The 20,011-nt window shown below is 37.2% G+C and overlaps 12 protein-coding genes across 12 annotated transcripts; 3 read left to right on the forward strand and 9 right to left on the reverse strand.

Annotated features, from left to right (window-relative positions):
- Positions 1-70: 70 nt before the first annotated feature.
- On the reverse strand, positions 71-564 carry BESB_051240 (uncharacterized protein; the record flags this gene model as incomplete). Its single annotated transcript, XM_029363559.1, has 2 exons — positions 71-337; positions 514-564. 2 exons carry the CDS (start codon positions 562-564, stop codon positions 71-73), a joined length of 318 nt encoding a protein of 105 aa, XP_029214965.1.
- Positions 565-1,311: 747 nt separating this feature from the next.
- BESB_051380 (uncharacterized protein) lies at positions 1,312-1,581 on the reverse strand (the record flags this gene model as incomplete). The annotated part of the gene is made up of 1 exon (XM_029363573.1): positions 1,312-1,581. The coding sequence occupies one exon, from the start codon at positions 1,579-1,581 to the stop codon at positions 1,312-1,314; it is 270 nt and encodes an 89-aa protein (XP_029214966.1).
- A 60-nt stretch (positions 1,582-1,641) lies between these two features.
- Positions 1,642-2,001, forward strand: BESB_051250 (uncharacterized protein; the record flags this gene model as incomplete). The annotated part of the gene is made up of 1 exon (XM_029363560.1): positions 1,642-2,001. The coding sequence occupies one exon, from the start codon at positions 1,642-1,644 to the stop codon at positions 1,999-2,001; it is 360 nt and encodes a 119-aa protein (XP_029214967.1).
- BESB_051360 (uncharacterized protein) lies at positions 1,984-3,471 on the reverse strand (the record flags this gene model as incomplete). The annotated part of the gene is made up of 1 exon (XM_029363571.1): positions 1,984-3,471. The coding sequence occupies one exon, from the start codon at positions 3,469-3,471 to the stop codon at positions 1,984-1,986; it is 1,488 nt and encodes a 495-aa protein (XP_029214968.1).
- A 36-nt stretch (positions 3,472-3,507) lies between these two features.
- On the reverse strand, positions 3,508-6,412 carry BESB_051260 (uncharacterized protein; the record flags this gene model as incomplete). The annotated part of the gene is made up of 2 exons (XM_029363561.1): positions 3,508-3,781; positions 5,583-6,412. 2 exons carry the CDS (start codon positions 6,410-6,412, stop codon positions 3,508-3,510), a joined length of 1,104 nt encoding a protein of 367 aa, XP_029214969.1.
- Positions 6,413-7,041: 629 nt separating this feature from the next.
- On the reverse strand, positions 7,042-8,121 carry BESB_051270 (uncharacterized protein; the record flags this gene model as incomplete). The annotated part of the gene is made up of 1 exon (XM_029363562.1): positions 7,042-8,121. The coding sequence occupies one exon, from the start codon at positions 8,119-8,121 to the stop codon at positions 7,042-7,044; it is 1,080 nt and encodes a 359-aa protein (XP_029214970.1).
- Positions 8,122-8,849: 728 nt separating this feature from the next.
- On the reverse strand, positions 8,850-9,877 carry BESB_051280 (uncharacterized protein; the record flags this gene model as incomplete). Its single annotated transcript, XM_029363563.1, has 2 exons — positions 8,850-9,587; positions 9,863-9,877. The coding sequence occupies 2 exons, from the start codon at positions 9,875-9,877 to the stop codon at positions 8,850-8,852; spliced, it is 753 nt and encodes a 250-aa protein (XP_029214971.1).
- A 1,756-nt stretch (positions 9,878-11,633) lies between these two features.
- Positions 11,634-11,961, forward strand: BESB_051290 (uncharacterized protein; the record flags this gene model as incomplete). Its single annotated transcript, XM_029363564.1, has 2 exons — positions 11,634-11,672; positions 11,737-11,961. 2 exons carry the CDS (start codon positions 11,634-11,636, stop codon positions 11,959-11,961), a joined length of 264 nt encoding a protein of 87 aa, XP_029214972.1.
- A 1,701-nt stretch (positions 11,962-13,662) lies between these two features.
- On the reverse strand, positions 13,663-13,990 carry BESB_051300 (uncharacterized protein; the record flags this gene model as incomplete). The annotated part of the gene is made up of 2 exons (XM_029363565.1): positions 13,663-13,887; positions 13,952-13,990. 2 exons carry the CDS (start codon positions 13,988-13,990, stop codon positions 13,663-13,665), a joined length of 264 nt encoding a protein of 87 aa, XP_029214973.1.
- An 85-nt stretch (positions 13,991-14,075) lies between these two features.
- BESB_051390 (uncharacterized protein) lies at positions 14,076-14,860 on the reverse strand (the record flags this gene model as incomplete). Its single annotated transcript, XM_029363574.1, has 1 exon — positions 14,076-14,860. The coding sequence occupies exon 1, from the start codon at positions 14,487-14,489 to the stop codon at positions 14,076-14,078; it is 414 nt and encodes a 137-aa protein (XP_029214975.1). The 5' UTR covers positions 14,490-14,860.
- On the forward strand, positions 14,744-16,218 carry BESB_051400 (uncharacterized protein; the record flags this gene model as incomplete). The annotated part of the gene is made up of 1 exon (XM_029363575.1): positions 14,744-16,218. The coding sequence occupies exon 1, from the start codon at positions 15,163-15,165 to the stop codon at positions 16,216-16,218; it is 1,056 nt and encodes a 351-aa protein (XP_029214974.1). The 5' UTR covers positions 14,744-15,162.
- Positions 16,219-17,131: 913 nt separating this feature from the next.
- Positions 17,132-18,216, reverse strand: BESB_051370 (uncharacterized protein). Its single transcript, XM_029363572.1, has one exon. The coding sequence runs from the start codon at positions 18,004-18,006 to the stop codon at positions 17,680-17,682; it is 327 nt and encodes a 108-aa protein (XP_029214976.1). The 5' UTR covers positions 18,007-18,216; the 3' UTR covers positions 17,132-17,679.
- Positions 18,217-20,011: the final 1,795 nt, after the last annotated feature.

A 20,011-nucleotide genomic window follows, 5' to 3' on the forward strand; every position in this document is an offset into this window, starting at 1 on the left:
CCATGGTATTTAGTAAGTTAACATTGAAACGTATCCAGTGTAAAGTTTGAACGTAATCCAGCTTTACCTTCTATGTTGTTATGTTAACCAAATAAGTTTCATCGTTTTGATATTTCATTGACATGTTGAACATAAATACTAACAAACCACCGGTTTTGGATGGGATTACTTTTAACACCGCATAATATGCTAAAAAGTACCATTCAGGTACGATATGAAGCGGAGTTACAAACCGGTTCACTGGTATGGAGTTATCTGGGTGCGATAATTCAATCAAACCAAAAGCCGTTTGTAAGAAAATTAAACCAATTAGATAATATGGTAGATAGGGAACAAACTGTCTCCAGACGTTCTTAACCCAGCTCACGTATTACATCTGACGGTGAACTAGCGTTCCTAACTGAATCTTGTTCAATAACAAGGGAGTAATGAGCCGACATGGAGGTGCTGATACAATCCGAGGATTTAGGAACTCCCAATATTATCTGACCTGTTATCCCCGGCGTACCTTACGACCGTTATATGATTTAGAGATAGAATGTTAATGTGGATTAATATCCACATGGTTTTTCTACAAAGTGTAGATATAAAATAGTGAATGGTTCTTGTAAAGATCTTGCATAACATACCTTTAGATTTGCTTAGCATTATAGAGCTTGTAGGCATGTAAGTAACTAAAGAACTATAGATACTTTGAGTGAAGAATACAAGGATAGCTCCAACAATAACATGGCTAAAATGGTATACCAGTTAAGATGAAAAAGTCCATTACCAAATGCATTATCATTAATATAAAGAGATAGTCCTAAGTATTCCGTACAGACTAACATTAAGAAGGGCGCACTACCAAAGTGAATGTCATGATATTCGTACAGCTTGTATACAAATGTTGGTTTTTCAAATATACGCTGGATACCACTATACTTAATGCACTTAACATGATGGTCATGAAAAGCACAAGAGAACTTGGATCCGGTAAACAAAGACCTTCAAGATCTAAACCAGTAGTCCAACTCGTAGTATATACTCCCCAGAAAAAGGTAGTTTATATCAACCTAGGAATCCCATTTTAGTAAGTGTAACATGGAGTCTAGCTTCAGTTGTTATCTGATTGGTATTGCATGCCTGGTGACTTAGAATATGATTTCTTATTAATGGAGCACAGTTCCCTGGGTATCCAATCCAGTGCTCTGCCTTGGGCATTGAAACTAACCCACAGTTCAACCCTGTATTATAAAATCCAGTAGACTCATGTCCTTGTCGTTTATATAAATCTATTAATGCTTGTCAAGTTCCTTGTATCTAGTTAGCTCACTGCGTACTTAGGATCAGACCAAAAGAGTTCACTAATGGTACTAGAAAATAGGAGATCGCGTTAGTTCTTGGGAAAACGACTTCCGAACCACCAATATATATTGGTACAAAGAAGTTACCATATCCTCCGTACAAAGCAGGCATTAAGAACATAAAGATCATAGCTAGGCCATGTATCGTTATTATCACATTATAAGTAGCTATCGTCTCTGTACAAATGATCCGCGATCCAGAACTGTATAACTCAAATCGAATAAACAAAGACATTATAGTTCCTAGAATACTGAAGATGACTCCGGTTATGAGATACAGACAACCAAGTTCTTTATGATTGCAGTACACCACCACCCCACTGGACTGCTTAAGACAGCTAAAAGTGTTGGATTTCAATATCCTACTACATTAAGATTATTCCACATCGGTTATGTTCTAGGCGTAATATATGGATTCTTGTTCTCACTCATCTTAACAGCGAGAGAAAACTACTACTCAGATGCTAGTCTAATCAGTAGCATCGTACTTGGAGTTATCATCTCTGAGACAGGATTATTTATCAGCTTTTTCTGGGGAGTATATACTACGAGTTGGACTACTGGTTTAGATCTTGAAGGTCTTTGTTTACCGGATCCAAGTTCTCTTGTGCTTTTCATGACCATCATGTTAAGTGCATTAGCAGAGCATAGTTAAGATGATAACTATTGTGGATATAGAACCAATTGAACACCATGTATTAATATAACAAAGATAATCAGGGTAATCTGGTATCCTTCTTGGCATAACGTTGAAACCAAGTATATGCATAGGGATGAAAATTAATAAGATACTACCTAAGAAGACTACAAACCAGATGCTTAAATATGGAGAAGCACCGGTATTTACATGGAATAGATTTACAGTATCTCCGAACATATCTCTGCTATAGAAGATAAAGCCACATATAGTAGCTAGTACTGCACCAAGAGATAATACGAAATGGAAATGAGCTACAATATAGTATGTATCATGTAGGGCAATATCCATACCAGCGTTACCCATAACTACACCTGTAGTACCACCTAGAGTAAACAATAGGATAAAACTAAGAGCAGCCCATAGATCTACAGTTCTTGTAGTTGTATGGCTAGCCATATAGGTACCTAACCAGTTGAAAATCTTAGTACCGGTAGGAATTGCAATCATAATAGTCATAGCAGAGAAATAAGCTCTGGTATCTACCTCTAGACCGACTGTCATCATATGATGTGCCCATACTAAGGAACCTAGAATAGAAATACAACCCATAGCTAAGATCATAGATTGTCCACCGAAGACAGATCTAGCAGCATACATAGATAATGTCTGCGAGACTACACCAAAAGCAGGTAAAATTAGAATGTATACCTCTGGATGTCCGAAGAACCAGAATAGATGTTGATAAAGTACACTATCACCAGAATACATAGAATCATAAAATTCAGTGTTTACGTGTAGATCAAGAAGGATCATAACTAATCCACCAGTAAGAATAGGTAGAGTGAAGACTAACATAAGGGCAGTAAATATGATAGCCCAGATATATAGAATATAGTTCTTAGCACCAGCATTAGAACCCATGAAGACGCAAGTACCAAGGAAGTTAATAGAACTTAAAATACTACTAATTCCTAGTACTGCAAGACCTCCGATAATCCAATCAGTTGCCTCTGGATTTAACACCATCAAGCTAGTACTTAGTGGAGGATACATTGTCCAACCAAGACCACTACCAAACTCGGAACAAATACTTTGAGTTAACAACACAGAACCTAATGGTACTAGAAAATAGGAGATCGCGTTAGTTCTTGGGAAAACGACTTCCGAACCACCAATATATATTGGTACAAAGAAGTTACCATATCCTCCGTACAAAGCAGGCATTAAGAACATAAAGATCATAGCTAGGCCATGTATCGTTATTATCACATTATAAGTAGCTATCGTCTCTGTACAAATGATCCGCGATCCAGAACTGTATAACTCAAATCGAATAAACAAAGACATTATAGTTCCTAGAATACTGAAGATGACTCCGGTTATGAGATACAGACAACCAAGTTCTTTATGATTGCAGTACACCACCACCCCACTGGACTGCTTAAGACAGCTAAAAGTGTTGGATTTCAATATCACGGTAATCATGTTTGCTTGGAAGCTGTAGTCATTATAACTATTGATTTAGTATAAGCATAGAACCAATCCGGTAGTAAGATATACGATAGTAGCTAATCTACCATATAAGATATAAGTCGCTTGTGGAATAGCACTACCAATAATAATCAAGAAGATCATACTGTATACCCAAATAATTACCCATCCACTGACTACATTTCGAGTCATAAAATGTTGTCGTATCAACATTCGAGTATTCAAAGCTCGAATTTCAGATAAAAGAGCTAAGTTAATGAGAGAGGACATAAATACTAACAAACCACCGGTTTTGGATGGATTACTTTTAACACCGCATAATATGCTAAAAAGTACCATTCAGGTACGATATGAAGCGGAGTTACAAACCGGTTCACTGGTATGGAGTTATCTGGGTGCGATAATTCAATCAAACCAAAAAGCCGTTTGTAAGAAAATTAAACCAATTAGATAATATGGTAGATAGGGAACAAACTGTCTCCAGACGTTCTTAACCCAGCTCACGTATTACATCTGACGGTGAACTAGCGTTCCTAACTGAATCTTGTTCAATAACAAGGGAGTAATGAGCCGACATGGAGGTGCTGATACAATCCGAGGATTAGAACTCCCAATATTATCTGACCTGTTATCCCCGGCGTACCTTACGACCGTTATATGATTTAGAGATAGAATGTAATGTGGATTAATATCCACATGGTTTCTACAAAGTGTAGATATAAAATAGTGAATGGTTCTGTAAAGATCTTGCATAACATACCTTTAGATTTGCTTAGCATTATAGAGCTTGTAGGCATGTAAGTAACTAAAGAACTATAGATACTTTGAGTGAAGAATACAAGGATAGCTCCAACAATAACATGGCTAAAATGTATACCAGTTAAGATGAAAAGTCCATTACCAAATGCATTATCATTAATATAAAGAGATAGTCCTAAGTATTCCGTACAGACTAACATTAAGAAGGCGACTACCAAAGTGAATGTCATGATATTCGTACAGCTTGTATACAAATGTTGGTTTTTCAAATATACGCTGATACCACTATAGCTTAATGCACTTAACATGATGGTCATGAAAAGCACAAGAGAACTTGGATCCGGTAAACAAAGACCTTCAAGATCTAAACCAGTAGTCCAACTCGTAGTATATACTCCCCAGAAAAAGGTAGTTTATATCAACCTAGGAATCCCATTTTAGTAAGTGTAACATGGAGTCTAGCTTCAGTTGTTATCTGATTGGTATTGCATGCCCTGAGTACGTAAGGAAAAGGAAAGGTTAACCGCTATTTAAACACAACAGTTACCGTAGCTGTAGATGAATGCTAAATCTAGAGTATCTCTCCTAAGACACTGCATAACATATGAATGCTCCTTCCGCCATTCGTTGACTGTGTTTACCACGGGGAATTAGAACAGAATACCAAGTTCTTTGCCTGGAGGTTTGTTACGTTCCGTACAGTTGTAGGTAAAAGGTATGTTAGAGACTTAGACTAGCGTTGGAGCACATTGTTTCATTCGATAGTCCACGCTCAATCTTACCATACATAGTACTTTTATGATCCCAGGCTGGTTTAATAAGTCAAAGTTTAGCCGGGAAGTTAGCGTCTAAAATATATAACCGATAGTCTCAACTTAGATGCACAGATGGACATAATTAATCCTTGTACGGTTTGTACCTACTTGACTCCTCAGTTTAAGCAGAACTGTAGTTTCTCGGGACTAAAGTCAGCATAATCAATAAAAAGGTTTGTTCAGCCACTGGTTCACCATCAACTACCTTGTTTCGACTTCGTACCGACTGTGTTATTGTAGCACATATCAATCCCTTAAATAGGGATATTATTCCCAAACAACCGGATCGTGTTGGCTAGGTGAACTAATCACGTTTCATAAATACAATCAGTGAAAGCTCTTTTGATTTCCATGAACGGAGTTACATATTAGATTCTCTTCGCTCCCATGGTATTTAGTAAGTTAACATTGAAACGTATCCAGTGTAAAGTTTGAACGTAATCCAGCTTTACCTTCTATGTTGTTATGTTAACCAAATAAGTTTCATCGTTGTTGATATTTCATTGACATGTTGATAACATAAATACTAACAAACCACCGGTTTTGGATGGGATTACTTTTAACACCGCATAATATGCTAAAAAGTACCATTCAGGTACGATATGAAGCGGAGTTACAAACCGGTTCACTGGTATGGAGTTATCTGGGTGCGATAATTCAATCAAACCAAAAGCCGTTTGTAAGAAAATTAAACCAATTAGATAGGATAGACATTTAGCATCGGTCATTAACATATGAGGATAGAAGGCTACTTTAAGTGCGGAATCAATACCTGCAGGGTTACTAGAACCATTTAAATGTAAATAGAAGATGTGTAATACAATTAGAATGCAACCTACAAAAGGTAATATAAAGTGCAATACAAAGAATCGTTTTAATGTTACATCAGATACATAGTATCCACCGAGTAACCAAGGTACTAAATATGGTATTGGAGAAAGGAGATTAGTAATGACTGTAGCACCCCAGAAACTCATCTGTCCCCATGGTAGTACATAACCGAGGAAAGCAGTGGCTATAGTAAGTAGATATAAAACTAAACCAGACATCCAAGCAGTAGTTAAATAACTATAGCTGGAGTTATACATACCTCGAGACATGTGTATTAAGATACACAAGAAGACGAAAGAAGCAGTTGTTGCATGCAACATCCTAAATTCCCATCCTGCTGCTACCTCTCTAACTAGATGTTGAACACTAGCAAATGCACAAGATGCTTCAGAAGTATATCGGAACGCTAAAGTGATACCTGTAATTATTTGGAGTACAAAGGTAATTGCAACTAAGAAACCAAAGTTATAAGATGAATTTAGATTGAGAGCACACCGATAAAAGACGAGGTGTGCCCGGAATAGACTCATGGAAATTTGGTGTGTTCTCGAAACCATGCTAGCACAATAGAACTTCGTTAAATAACTACATATTAAAATGAGCGCATGTAAACTAGTCTTAAACACACCGCTCGTCACGTAACAAATCTCAAATCGTACTGTAGATTTTATATATGTACCGTAACTATAACCATGGTGACATCCAATGTTCACGCTCAATCTTACCATACATAGTACTTTTATGATCCCAGGCTGGTTTAATAAGTCAAAGTTTAGCCGGGAAGTTAGCGTCTAAAATATATAACCGATAGTCTCAACTTAGATGCACAGATGGACATAATTAATCCTTGTACGGTTTGTACCTACTTGACTCCTCAGTTTAAGTTAAGGAGTCCTTTGTTTACAGCTTGTACCGTTACTTTCAGGAGCATACCGTTAAATTCGATGATCTTATGTGTTCACTCAAATCGAATAAACAAAGACATTATAGTTCCTAGAATACTGAAGATGACTCCGGTTATGAGATACAGACAACCAAGTTCTTTATGATTGCAGTACACCACCACCCCACTGGACTGCTTAAGACAGCTAAAAGTGTTGGATTTCAATATCACGGTAATCATGTTTGCTTGGAAGCTGTAGTCATTATAACTATTGATTTAGTATAAGCATAGAACCAATCCGGTAGTAAGATATACGATAGTAGCTAATCTACCATATAAGATATAAGTCGCTTGTGGAATAGCACTACCAATAATAATCAAGAAGATCATACTGTATACCCAAATAATTACCCATCCACTGACTACATTTCGAGTCATAAAATGTTGTCGTATCAACATTCGAGTATTCAAAGCTCGAATTTCAGATAAAAGAGCTAAGTTAATGAGAGAGGACATAAATACTAACAAACCACCGGTTTTGGATGGGATTACTTTTAACACCGCATAATATGCTAAAAAGTACCATTCAGGTACGATATGAAGCGGAGTTACAAACCGGTTCACTGGTATGGAGTTATCTGGGTGCGATAATTCAATCAAACCAAAAGCCGTTTGTAAGAAAATTAAACCAATTAGATAGGATAGACATTTAGCATCGGTCATTAACATATGAGGATAGAAGGCTACTTTAAGTGCGGAATCAATACCTGCAGGGTTACTAGAACCATTTAAATGTAAATAGAAGATGTGTAATACAATTAGAATGCAACCTACAAAAGGTAATATAAAGTGCAATACAAAGAATCGTTTTAATGTTACATCAGATACATAGTATCCACCGAGTAACCAAGGTACTAAATATGGTATTGGAGAAAGGAGATTAGTAATGACTGTAGCACCCCAGAAACTCATCTGTCCCCATGGTAGTACATAACCGAGGAAAGCAGTGGCTATAGTAAGTAGATATAAAACTAAACCAGACATCCAAGCAGTAGTTAAATAACTATAGCTGGAGTTATACATACCTCGAGACATGTGTATTAAGATACACAAGAAGACGAAAGAAGCAGTTGTTGCATGCAACATCCTAAATTCCCATCCTGCTGCTACCTCTCTAACTAGATGTTGAACACTAGCAAATGCACAAGATGCTTCAGAAGTATATCGGAACGCTAAAGTGATACCTGTAATTATTTGGAGTACAAAGGTAATTGCAACTAAGAAACCAAAGTTATAAGATGAATTTAGATTGAGAGCACACCGATAAAAGACGAGGTGTGCCCGGAATAGACTCATGGAAATTTGGTGTGTTCTCGAAACCATGCTAGCACAATAGAACTTCGTTAAATAACTACATATTAAAATGAGCGCATGTAAACTAGTCTTAAACACACCGCTCGTCACGTAACAAATCTCAAATCGTACTGTAGATTTTATATATGTACCGTAACTATAACCATGGTGACATCCAATGTTCACGCTCAATCTTACCATACATAGTACTTTTATGATCCCAGGCTGGTTTAATAAGTCAAAGTTTAGCCGGGAAGTTAGCGTCTAAAATATATAACCGATAGTCTCAACTTAGATGCACAGATGGACATAATTAATCCTTGTACGGTTTGTACCTACTTGACTCCTCAGTTTAAGCAGAACTGTAGTTTCTCGGGACTAAAGTCAGCATAATCAATAAAAAGGTTTGTTCAGCCACTGGTTCACCATCAACTACCTTGTTTCGACTTCGTACCGACTGTGTTATTGTAGCACATATCAATCCCTTAAATAGGGATATTATTCCCAAACAACCGGATCGTGTTGGCTAGGTGAACTAATCACGTTTCATAAATACAATCAGTGAAAGCTCTTTTGATTTCCATGAACGGAGTTACATATTAGATTCTCTTCGCTCCCATGGTATTTAGTAAGTTAACATTGAAACGTATCCAGTGTAAAGTTTGAACGTAATCCAGCTTTACCTTCTATGTTGTTATGTTAACCAAATAAGTTTCATCGTTGTTGATATTTCATTGACATGTTGATAACATAAATACTAACAAACCACCGGTTTTGGATGGGATTACTTTTAACACCGCATAATATGCTAAAAAGTACCATTCAGGTACGATATGAAGCGGAGTTACAAACCGGTTCACTGGTATGGAGTTATCTGGGTGCGATAATTCAATCAAACCAAAAGCCGTTTGTAAGAAAATTAAACCAATTAGATAGGATAGACATTTAGCATCGGTCATTAACATATGAGGATAGAAGGCTACTTTAAGTGCGGAATCAATACCTGCAGGGTTACTAGAACCATTTAAATGTAAATAGAAGATGTGTAATACAATTAGAATGCAACCTACAAAAGGTAATATAAAGTGCAATACAAAGAATCGTTTTAATGTTACATCAGATACATAGTATCCACCGAGTAACCAAGGTACTAAATATGGTATTGGAGAAAGGAGATTAGTAATGACTGTAGCACCCCAGAAACTCATCTGTCCCCATGGTAGTACATAACCGAGGAAAGCAGTGGCTATAGTAAGTAGATATAAAACTAAACCAGACATCCAAGCAGTAGTTAAATAACTATAGCTGGAGTTATACATACCTCGAGACATGTGTATTAAGATACACAAGAAGACGAAAGAAGCAGTTGTTGCATGCAACATCCTAAATTCCCATCCTGCTGCTACCTCTCTAACTAGATGTTGAACACTAGCAAATGCACAAGATGCTTCAGAAGTATATTCGGAACGCTAAAGTGATACCTGTAATTATTTGGAGTACAAAGGTAATTGCAACTAAGAAAACCAAAGTTATAAGATGAATTTAGATTGAGAGCACACCGATAAAAGACGAGGTGTGCCCGGAATAGACTCATGGAAATTTGGTGTGTTCTCGAAACCATGCTAGCACAATAGAACTTCGTTAAATAACTACATATTAAAATGAGCGCATGTAAACTAGTCTTAAACACACCGCTCGTCACGTAAACAAATCTCAAATCGTACTGTAGATTTTATATATGTACCGTAACTATAACCATGGTGACATCCAATGTTCACGCTCAATCTTACCATACATAGTACTTTTATGATCCCAGGCTGGTTTAATAAGTCAAAGTTTAGCCGGGAAGTTAGCGTCTAAAATATATAACCGATAGTCTCAACTTAGATGCACAGATGGACATAATTAATCCTTGTACGGTTTGTACCTACTTGACTCCTCAGTTTAAGTTAAGGAGTCCTTTGTTTACAGCTTGTACCGTTACTTTCAGGAGCATACCGTTAAATTCGATGATCTTATGTGTTCACTCAAAATCGAATAAACAAAGACATTATAGTTCCTAGAATACTGAAGATGACTCCGGTTATGAGATACAGACAACCAAGTTCTTTATGATTGCAGTACACCACCACCCCACTGGACTGCTTAAGACAGCTAAAAGTGTTGGATTTCAATATCCTACTACATTAAGATTATTCCACATCGGTTATGTTCTAGGCGTAATATATGGATTCTTGTTCTCACTCATCTTAACAGCGAGAGAAAACTACTACTCAGATGCTAGTCTAATCAGTAGCATCGTACTTGGAGTTATCATCTCTGAGACAGGATTATTTATCAGCTTTTTCTGGGAGTATATACTACGAGTTGGACTACTGGTTTAGATCTTGAAGGTCTTTGTTTACCGGATCCAAGTTCTCTTGTGCTTTTCATGACCATCATGTTAAGTGCATTAGCAGAGCATAGTTAAGATGATAACTATTGTGGATATAGAACCAATTGAACACCATGTATTAATATAACAAAGATAATCAGGGTAATCTGGTATCCTTCTTGGCATAACGTTGTGTAGTTATATGAAGCGTACATTCCTTAATATCTGGAACAATAGATTATGGTTAGGTAGTGGAACAAGGAGAGCGTCTGTTGTACATCAACACTAGATACAAGGAACTTGACAAGCATTAATAGATTTATATAAACGACAAGGACATGAGTCTACTGGATTTTATAATACAGGGTTGAACTGTGGGTTAGTTTCAATGCCCAAGGCAGAGCACTGGATTGGATACCCAGGGAACTGTGCTCCCATTAATAAGAATCATATTCTAAGTCACCAGGCATGCAATACCAATCAGATAACAACTGAAGCTAGACTCCATGTTACACTTACTAAAATGGGATTCCTAGGTTGATATAAACTACCTTTTTTCTGGGGAGTATATACTACGAGTTGGACTACTGGTTTAGATCTTGAAGGTCTTTGTTTACCGGATCCAAGTTCTCTTGTGCTTTTCATGACCATCATGTTAAGTGCATTAAGTATAGTGGTATCCAGCGTATATTTGAAAAACCAACATTTGTATACAAGCTGTACGAATATCATGACATTCACTTTGGTAGTCGCCTTCTTAATGTTAGTCTGTACGGAATACTTAGGACTATCTCTTTATATTAATGATAATGCATTTGGTAATGGACTTTTCATCTTAACTGGTATACATTTTAGCCATGTTATTGTTGGAGCTATCCTTGTATTCTTCACTCAAAGTATCTATAGTTCTTTAGTTACTTACATGCCTACAAGCTCTATAATGCTAAGCAAATCTAAAGGTATGTTATGCAAGATCTTTACAGAACCATTCACTATTTTATATCTACACTTTGTAGAAACCATGTGGATATTAATCCACATTACATTCTATCTCTAAATCATATAACGGTCGTAAGGTACGCCGGGATAACAGGTCAGATAATATTGGGAGTTCTAATCCTCGGATTGTATCAGCACCTCCATGTCGGCTCATTACTCCCTTGTTATTGAACAAGATTCAGTTAGGAACGCTAGTTCACCGTCAGATGTAATACGTGAGCTGGGTTAAGAACGTCTGGAGACAGTTTGTTCCCTATCTACCATATTATCTAATTGGTTTAATTTTCTTACAAACGGCTTTTGGTTTGATTGAATTATCGCACCCAGATAACTCCATACCAGTGAACCGGTTTGTAACTCCGCTTCATATCGTACCTGAATGGTACTTTTTAGCATATTATGCGGTGTTAAAAGTAATCCCATCCAAAACCGGTGGTTTGTTAGTATTTATGTTATCAACATGTCAATGAAATATCAACAACGATGAAACTTATTTGGTTAACATAACAACATAGAAGGTAAAGCTGGATTACGTTCAAACTTTACACTGGATACGTTTCAATGTTAACTTACTAAATACCATGGGAGCGAAGAGAATCTAATATGTAACTCCGTTCATGGAAATCAAAAGAGCTTTCACTGATTGTATTTATGAAACGTGATTAGTTCACCTAGCCAACACGATCCGGTTGTTTGGGAATAATATCCCTATTTAAGGGATTGATATGTGCTACAATAACACAGTCGGTACGAAGTCGAAACAAGGTAGTTGATGGTGAACCAGTGGCTGAACAAACCTTTTTATTGATTATGCTGACTTTAGTCCCGAGAAACTACAGTTCTGCTTAAACTGAGGAGTCAAGTAGGTACAAACCGTACAAGGATTAATTATGTCCATCTGTGCATCTAAGTTGAGACTATCGGTTATATATTTTAGACGCTAACTTCCCGGCTAAACTTTGACTTATTAAACCAGCCTGGGATCATAAAAGTACTATGTATGGTAAGATTGAGCGTGGACTATCGAATGAAACAATGTGCTCCAACGCTAGTCTAAGTCTCTAACATACCTTTTACCTACAACTGTACGGAACGTAACAAACCTCCAGGCAAAGAACTTGGTATTCTGTTCTAATTCCCCGTGGTAAACACAGTCAACGAATGGCGGAAGGAGCATTCATATGTTATGCAGTGTCTTAGGAGAGATACTCTAGATTTAGCATTCATCTACAGCTACGGTAACTGTTGTGTTTAAATAGCGGTTAACCTTTCCTTTTCCTTACGTACTCAGGGCATGCAATACCAATCAGATAACAACTGAAGCTAGACTCCATGTTACACTTACTAAAATGGGATTCCTAGGTTGATATAAACTACCTTTTTCTGGGGAGTATATACTACGAGTTGGACTACTGGTTTAGATCTTGAAGGTCTTTGTTTACCGGATCCAAGTTCTCTTGTGCTTTTCATGACCATCATGTTAAGTGCATTAGCAGAGCATAGTTAAGATGATAACTATTGTGGATATAGAACCAATTGAACACCATGTATTAATATAACAAAGATAATCAGGGTAATCTGGTATCCTTCTTGGCATAACGTTGTGTAGTTATATGAAGCGTACATTCCTTAATATCTGGAACAATAGATTATGGTTAGGTAGTGGAACAAGGAGAGCGTCTGTTGTACATCAACACTAGATACTGCTAATACCACTGTAGAGGTATAGTATATAATCCCTGCCCGGTGCAGTAAAATGTAAACGGCGGCTGTATTATGACGGTCCAAAGGTAGGTAAATCCTTGTCGGGTAATTATCGTCGTGCGTGAAAGTTGGTCCGACTCTTCACATGTCGTTTATCTAAAACTTTCTTAAATAGAATTATCTTTGAATATGAGGATCCAGATGGCCCGACGGTTAGACCCTGAGCACCTTTACATCCCTTAAATCATATACAGGATCAAATCTTCCTTGAGCGACTCGACAGGCACTAGAGATAGCGTGAAAGCTCTTTTGATTTCCATGAACGGAGTTACATATTAGATTCTCTTCGCTCCCATGGTATTTAGTAAGTTAACATTGAAACGTATCCAGTGTAAAGTTTGAACGTAATCCAGCTTTACCTTCTATGTTGTTATGTTAACCAAATAAGTTTCATCGTTGTTGATATTTCATTGACATGTTGATAACATAAATACTAACAAACCACCGGTTTTGGATGGGATTACTTTTAACACCGCATAATATGCTAAAAAGTACCATTCAGGTACGATATGAAGCGGAGTTACAAACCGGTTCACTGGTATGGAGTTATCTGGGTGCGATAATTCAATCAAACCAAAAGCCGTTTGTAAGAAAATTAAACCAATTAGATAATATGGTAGATAGGGAACAAACTGTCTCCAGACGTTCTTAACCCAGCTCACGTATTACATCTGACGGTGAACTAGCGTTCCTAACTGAATCTTGTTCAATAACAAGGGAGTAATGAGCCGACATGGAGGTGCTGATACAATCCGAGGATTAGAACTCCCAATATTATCTGACCTGTTATCCCCGGCGTACCTTACGACCGTTATATGATTTAGAGATAGAATGTAATGTGGATTAATATCCACATGGTTTCTACAAAGTGTAGATATAAAATAGTGAATGGTTCTGTAAAGATCTTGCATAACATACCTTTAGATTTGCTTAGCATTATAGAGCTTGTAGGCATGTAAGTAACTAAAGAACTATAGATACTTTGAGTGAAGAATACAAGGATAGCTCCAACAATAACATGGCTAAAATGTATACCAGTTAAGATGAAAAGTCCATTACCAAATGCATTATCATTAATATAAAGAGATAGTCCTAAGTATTCCGTACAGACTAACATTAAGAAGGCGACTACCAAAGTGAATGTCATGATATTCGTACAGCTTGTATACAAATGTTGGTTTTTCAAATATACGCTGGATACCACTATACTTAATGCACTTAACATGATGGTCATGAAAAGCACAAGAGAACTTGGATCCGGTAAACAAAGACCTTCAAGATCTAAACCAGTAGTCCAACTCGTAGTATATACTCCCAGAAAAAGCTGATAAATAATCCTGTCTCAGAGATGATAACTCCAAGTACGATGCTACTGATTAGACTAGCATCTGAGTAGTAGTTTTCTCTCGCTGTTAAGATGAGTGAGAACAAGAATCCATATATTACGCCTAGAACATAACCGATGTGGAATAATCTTAATGTAGTAGGATATTGAAATCCAACACTTTTAGCTGTCTTAAGCAGTCCAGTGGGGTGGTGGTGTACTGCAATCATAAAGAACTTGGTTGTCTGTATCTCATAACCGGAGTCATCTTCAGTATTCTAGGAACTATAATGTCTTTGTTTATTCGATTTGAGTTATACAGTTCTGGATCGCGGATCATTTGTACAGAGACGATAGCTACTTATAATGTGATAATAACGATACATGGCCTAGCTATGATCTTTATGTTCTTAATGCTGCTTTGTACGGAGGATATGGTAACTTCTTTGTACCAATATATATTGGTGGTTCGGAAGTCGTTTTCCCAAGAACTAACGCGATCTCCTATTTTCTAGTACCATTAGGTTCTGTGTTGTTAACTCAAAGTATTTGTTCCGAGTTTGGTAGTGGTCTTGGTTGGACAATGTATCCTCCACTAAGTACTAGCTTGATGGTGTTAAATCCAGAGGCAACTGATTGGATTATCGGAGGTCTTGCAGTACTAGGAATTAGTAGTATTTTAAGTTCTATTAACTTCCTTGGTACTTGCGTCTTCATGGGTTCTAATGCTGGTGCTAAGAACTATATTCTATATATCTGGGCTATCATATTTACTGCCCTTATGTTAGTCTTCACTCTACCTATTCTTACTGGTGGATTAGTTATGATCCTTCTTGATCTACACGTAAACACTGAATTTTATGATTCTATGTATTCTGGTGATAGTGTACTTTATCAACATCTATTCTGGTTCTTCGGACATCCAGAGGTATACATTCTAATTTTACCTGCTTTTGGTGTAGTCTCGCAGACATTATCTATGTATGCTGCTAGATCTGTCTTCGGTGGACAATCTATGATCTTAGCTATGGGTTGTATTTCTATTCTAGGTTCCTTAGTATGGGCACATCATATGATGACAGTCGGTCTAGAGGTAGATACCAGAGCTTATTTCTCTGCTATGACTATTATGATTGCAATTCCTACCGGTACTAAGATTTTCAACTGGTTAGGTACCTATATGGCTAGCCATACAACTACAAGAACTGTAGATCTATGGGCTGCTCTTAGTTTTATCCTATTGTTTACTCTAGGTGGTACTACAGGTGTAGTTATGGGTAACGCTGGTATGGATATTGCCCTACATGATACATACTATATTGTAGCTCATTTCCATTTCGTATTATCTCTTGGTGCAGTACTAGCTACTATATGTGGCTTTATCTTCTATAGCAGAGATATGTTCGGAGATACTGTAAATCTATTCCATGTAAATACCGGTGCTTCTCCATATTTAAGCATCTGGTTTGTAGTCTTCTTAGGTAGTATCTTATTAATTTTCATCCCTATGCATATACTTGGTTTCAACGTTATGCCAAGAAGGATACCAGATTACCCTGATTATCTTTGTTATATTAATACATGGTGTTCAATTGGTTCTATATCCACAATAGTTATCATCTTAACTATGCTCTGCTAATGCACTTAACATGATGGTCATGAAAAGCACAAGAGAACTTGGATCCGGTAAACAAAGACCTTCAAGATCTAAACCAGTAGTCCAACTCGTAGTATATACTCCCAGAAAAAGGTAGTTTATATCAACCTAGGAATCCCATTTTAGTAAGTGTAACATGGAGTCTAGCTTCAGTTGTTATCTGATTGGTATTGCATGCCCTGAGTACGTAAGGAAAAGGAAAGGTTAACCGCTATTTAAACACAACAGTTACCGTAGCTGTAGATGAATGCTAAATCTAGAGTATCTCTCCTAAGACACTGCATAACATATGAATGCTCCTTCCGCCATTCGTTGACTGTGTTTACCACGGGGAATTAGAACAGAATACCAAGTTCTTTGCCTGGAGGTTTGTTACGTTCCGTACAGTTGTAGGTAAAAGGTATGTTAGAGACTTAGACTAGCGTTGGAGCACATTGTTTCATTCGATAGTCCACGCTCAATCTTACCATACATAGTACTTTTATGATCCCAGGCTGGTTTAATAAGTCAAAGTTTAGCCGGGAAGTTAGCGTCTAAAATATATAACCGATAGTCTCAACTTAGATGCACAGATGGACATAATTAATCCTTGTACGGTTTGTACCTACTTGACTCCTCAGTTTAAGTTAAGGAGTCCTTTGTTTACAGCTTGTACCGTTACTTTCAGGAGCATACCGTTAAATTCGATGATCTTATGTGTTCACTCAAATCGAATAAACAAAGACATTATAGTTCCTAGAATACTGAAGATGACTCCGGTTATGAGATACAGACAACCAAGTTCTTTATGATTGCAGTACACCACCACCCCACTGGACTGCTTAAGACAGCTAAAAGTGTTGGATTTCAATATCACGGTAATCATGTTTGCTTGGAAGCTGTAGTCATTATAACTATTGATTTAGTATAAGCATAGAACCAATCCGGTAGTAAGATATACGATAGTAGCTAATCTACCATATAAGATATAAGTCGCTTGTGGAATAGCACTACCAATAATAATCAAGAAGATCATACTGTATACCCAAATAATTACCCATCCACTGACTACATTTCGAGTCATAAAATGTTGTCGTATCAACATTCGAGTATTCAAAGCTCGAATTTCAGATAAAAGAGCTAAGTTAATGAGAGAGGACATAAATACTAACAAACCACCGGTTTTGGATGGGATTACTTTTAACACCGCATAATATGCTAAAAAGTACCATTCAGGTACGATATGAAGCGGAGTTACAAACCGGTTCACTGGTATGGAGTTATCTGGGTGCGATAATTCAATCAAACCAAAAGCCGTTTGTAAGAAAATTAAACCAATTAGATAGGATAGACATTTAGCATCGGTCATTAACATATGAGGATAGAAGGCTACTTTAAGTGCGGAATCAATACCTGCAGGGTTACTAGAACCATTTAAATGTAAATAGAAGATGTGTAATACAATTAGAATGCAACTACAAAAGGTAATATAAAGTGCAATACAAAGAATCGTTTTAATGTTACATCAGATACATAGTATCCACCGAGTAACCAAGGTACTAAATATGGTATTGGAGAAAGGAGATTAGTAATGACTGTAGCACCCCAGAAACTCATCTGTCCCCATGGTAGTACATAACCGAGGAAAGCAGTGGCTATAGTAAGTAGATATAAAACTAAACCAGACATCCAAGCAGTAGTTAAATAACTATAGCTGGAGTTATACATACCTCGAGACATGTGTATTAAGATACACAAGAAGACGAAAGAAGCAGTTGTTGCATGCAACATCCTAAATTCCCATCCTGCTGCTACCTCTCTAACTAGATGTTGAACACTAGCAAATGCACAAGATGCTTCAGAAGTATATCGGAACGCTAAAGTGATACCTGTAATTATTTGGAGTACAAAGGTAATTGCAACTAAGAAACCAAAGTTATAAGATGAATTTAGATTGAGAGCACACCGATAAAAGACGAGGTGTGCCGGAATAGACTCATGGAAATTTGGTGTGTTCTCGAAACCATGCTAGCACAATAGAACTTCGTTAAATAACTACATATTAAAATGAGCGCATGTAAACTAGTCTTAAACACACCGCTCGTCACGTAACAAATCTCAAATCGTACTGTAGATTTTATATATGTACCGTAACTATAACCATGGTGACATCCAATGTTCACGCTCATGGATTCAGTGTCCAGGACTACCTGGCGCTTAATAACGATTCCGTCTTCCAGCTTCCAAGCAAACATGATTACCGTGATATTGAAATCCAACACTTTTAGCTGTCTTAAGCAGTCCAGTGGGGTGGTGGTGTACTGCAATCATAAAGAACTTGGTTGTCTGTATCTCATAACCGGAGTCATCTTCAGTATTCTAGGAACTATAATGTCTTTGTTTATTCGATTTGAGTGAACACATAAGATCATCGAATTTAACGGTATGCTCCTGAAAGTAACGGTACAAGCTGTAAACAAAGGACTCCTTAACTTAAACTGAGGAGTCAAGTAGGTACAAACCGTACAAGGATTAATTATGTCCATCTGTGCATCTAAGTTGAGACTATCGGTTATATATTTTAGACGCTAACTTCCCGGCTAAACATCCCTTTTCTTTGAAACACACTTCCCTTCTCGCCGTTAGCATGATCTCAAAGTACCAGAAGCCATGTGATCTATATAGTATAACGGGACATTAGACCGAACCTGCGATAGAATAAATATATCTTGGATGATTGTATATTAGCGGCTAAATGTCAATCAAACATGCGAATTTTAGGTTTTCCATGAAATCTATTTGGAAGAAGAGGCTTGATAGTACTACCGTAAGTACATAATATACAGTCCCAGCAGTAGCGGTTAAACTATAGAAGAGTCGAGTATTATCCATGCATACCAGGCGTAAAAAGCGTTCATCCAGTTACTAAACAGGTGCCAGGCCAACAAGAATCCGATCCGTGTATTCCGTACAGACTAACATTAAGAAGGCGACTACCAAAGTGAATGTCATGATATTCGTACAGCTTGTATACAAATGTTGGTTTTTCAAATATACGCTGGATACCACTATACTTAATGCACTTAACATGATGGTCATGAAAAGCACAAGAGAACTTGGATCCGGTAAACAAAGACCTTCAAGATCTAAACCAGTAGTCCAACTCGTAGTATATACTCCCCAGAAAAAAGCTGATAAATAATCCTGTCTCAGAGATGATAACTCCAAGTACGATGCTACTGATTAGACTAGCATCTGAGTAGTAGTTTTCTCTCGCTGTTAAGATGAGTGAGAACAAGAATCCATATATTACGCCTAGAACATAACCGATGTGGAATAATCTTAATGTAGTAGGATATTGAAATCCAACACTTTTAGCTGTCTTAAGCAGTCCAGTGGGGTGGTGGTGTACTGCAATCATAAAGAACTTGGTTGTCTGTATCTCATAACCGGAGTCATCTTCAGTATTCTAGGAACTATAATGTCTTTGTTTATTCGATTTGAGTGAACACATAAGATCATCGAATTTAACGGTATGCTCCTGAAAGTAACGGTACAAGCTGTAAACAAAGGACTCCTTAACTTAAACTGAGGAGTCAAGTAGGTACAAACCGTACAAGGATTAATTATGTCCATCTGTGCATCTAAGTTGAGACTATCGGTTATATATTTTAGACGCTAACTTCCCGGCTAAACTTTGACTTATTAAACCAGCCTGGGATCATAAAAGTACTATGTATGGTAAGATTGAGCGTGAACATTGGATGTCACCATGGTTATAGTTACGGTACATATA

Source organism: Besnoitia besnoiti (genome assembly GCF_002563875.1).
Source record: "Besnoitia besnoiti strain Bb-Ger1 chromosome Unknown contig00039, whole genome shotgun sequence".
Lineage (NCBI taxonomy): Eukaryota > Apicomplexa > Conoidasida > Eucoccidiorida > Sarcocystidae > Besnoitia > Besnoitia besnoiti.

Bases quoted from the DNA above. Each gene is read 5' to 3' on its own strand.
- BESB_051370 (XM_029363572.1), bottom strand. From the start codon at position 18,006: ATGTTGCATGCAACAACTGCTTCTTTCGTCTTCTTGTGTATCTTAATA.